General features: G+C 42.4%; 1 protein-coding gene across 1 annotated transcript in view; it reads left to right on the top strand.

Annotated features, from left to right (window-relative positions):
- pdgfra (platelet-derived growth factor receptor, alpha polypeptide) overlaps nt 1-1,683 on the top strand; it is a gene marked incomplete in the record, with an annotated part of 32,011 nt that overhangs the window by 13,870 nt on the left and 16,458 nt on the right. Inside the window, 2 exon segments of the mRNA XM_014017754.1 lie at nt 799-925; nt 1,007-1,203. Of these exon segments, the coding sequence (XP_013873208.1) occupies nt 799-925; nt 1,007-1,203 (324 nt within the window).

Genomic DNA, 1,683 nt, shown 5'->3' with positions numbered 1-1,683 from the left:
AGAGTCCTGGCCTGTAGATGAGTGTAAACTGCAGAGTCCTGACCCGACAAAGTAGCTCGTCTGTGCTGGCTCAGTCTTTTGAACAGTGGCTGTTTTGTTTCCCCAATGTATGACTGATCACAGTCCTCCTGACACTTAACAGCATACACTATATTACTCTGTTTTTGCCYGGGTACTGGATCATTGGGGTGAACTAATCTTTGTCGCAACGTGTTTCGGGTTTGAAAGCCACTGGGACGTCATGTTTAGAGAAAACAAATGTCTCAGTTTCTCTGAAACTCCCGCCACGTATAGAATCAGGGCCCCAACGACAATCAACACAAAGAGGGAAAAAACTAAAACAAGGGGACTTTGAGCTCCACCTGCATTCACTACATACACATGACACGACACCTAAGAACCACAGCATTCTAACTAATAAGTCATGACCCTCACATGACCCTCTATGAACAATAGAGCTAATCAAGCCTATTGTTAAGCGATGGCCCTCTTTTGCATGTGACTAACCTGATTGTCCATGTGGAGACAGTGTTTTTAAGGCTGAGTTCACCTGAAACTCATCAGACTGAAGAAGTCTCTTGGATGAGAGATGAAACGTTTCACTAAAGAAGAACCATCCAGAGAACCTACTTATTTTTTTCTTTTTGATTTTTTTCTACCTGGATTACTGAGATGCATCAGGACATTTATTCCTTTGAGTTTCAATGCTAACATTTTTGTCAGAAATACAGTCTCTCAATATTTCATGTTTTGTGTGCACTGCTAAGCTAACACCTCCTCTGCCCCCTGATTTTGCAGAGCCTGCAGTCATTGTAGATTTAATGGATCTTCACCACGGTTCAACCTCAGGCCAGTCTGTGGTGTGCATCACCAGGGGGCAGCCCACTCCTGTGGTGGAGTGGTTTATCTGCAGTAACATCAAACAGTAAGATCCATTTTTTAAATCTCTCAAACAGTTCTCTTTAACTGATCTGACTTGATTCCATTCTTTTTCGTTCTCATCCAGCTGTGCCAATGATTCGTCTTCCTGGCTGCCCCTTCCGATCAACTCCACAGAGATCACCACGGAGTCGCACTTTGATGACGAGAGCAACCTGGAGAGCCAGGTCATGTTTGGTCATCTGAAAAGCACGCTGGCGGTACGTTGCCTTGCCAGGAATGAAATGGCTGCCGTTAGCAGGGAAATCAAGCTGGTGTCCAACGGTAAGAACACACTTATATGAAAATCCATAGGAAAACTTTCCTGCTCTTTTAACCCAGCTTTGAACTGGAATTTACTGGAATTTTCCTTTTTTTTCCCTCTAAAACTGCTTTGGGTCATTTAAAGAACAGCTCATTGTCCTGTCAGAGTTAGACCAGCTGTATGAGTTTGTGAGCTGTGAGGAAAAGACAAATGTGGCAGATAATTCAGGGAAGCTAGCTGTTTAGATCATTTGATCCTTTCATAACTTTACACTTCCATCCTCACCACTCATCTTGCTCTGCCAATGTCTGGACACCTCTCCCATCCCCCATTTCCGTCTTATCTCTTCAGCATTCTTTTTGAAGTTGATGTGATAAAACTGCCTTTTTAAATTAATAAAAGGAGTCTATCTGTGGGGTGCCGTTTGTAAAGTTACACAGTCAAAAATTACCACCAATATTTTTGTTTAATTTAGCCTTTTATAAGAAAAAAAAGAACAG

This window comes from Austrofundulus limnaeus, unplaced genomic scaffold, assembly GCF_001266775.1.
Source record: "Austrofundulus limnaeus strain Quisiro unplaced genomic scaffold, Austrofundulus_limnaeus-1.0 Scaffold176, whole genome shotgun sequence".
Taxonomy (NCBI): Eukaryota; Metazoa; Chordata; class Actinopteri; order Cyprinodontiformes; family Rivulidae; genus Austrofundulus; species Austrofundulus limnaeus.
The sequence above is the reverse complement of the archived record's forward strand: the minus strand, read 5'-3'. Positions and strand labels throughout refer to the sequence as shown.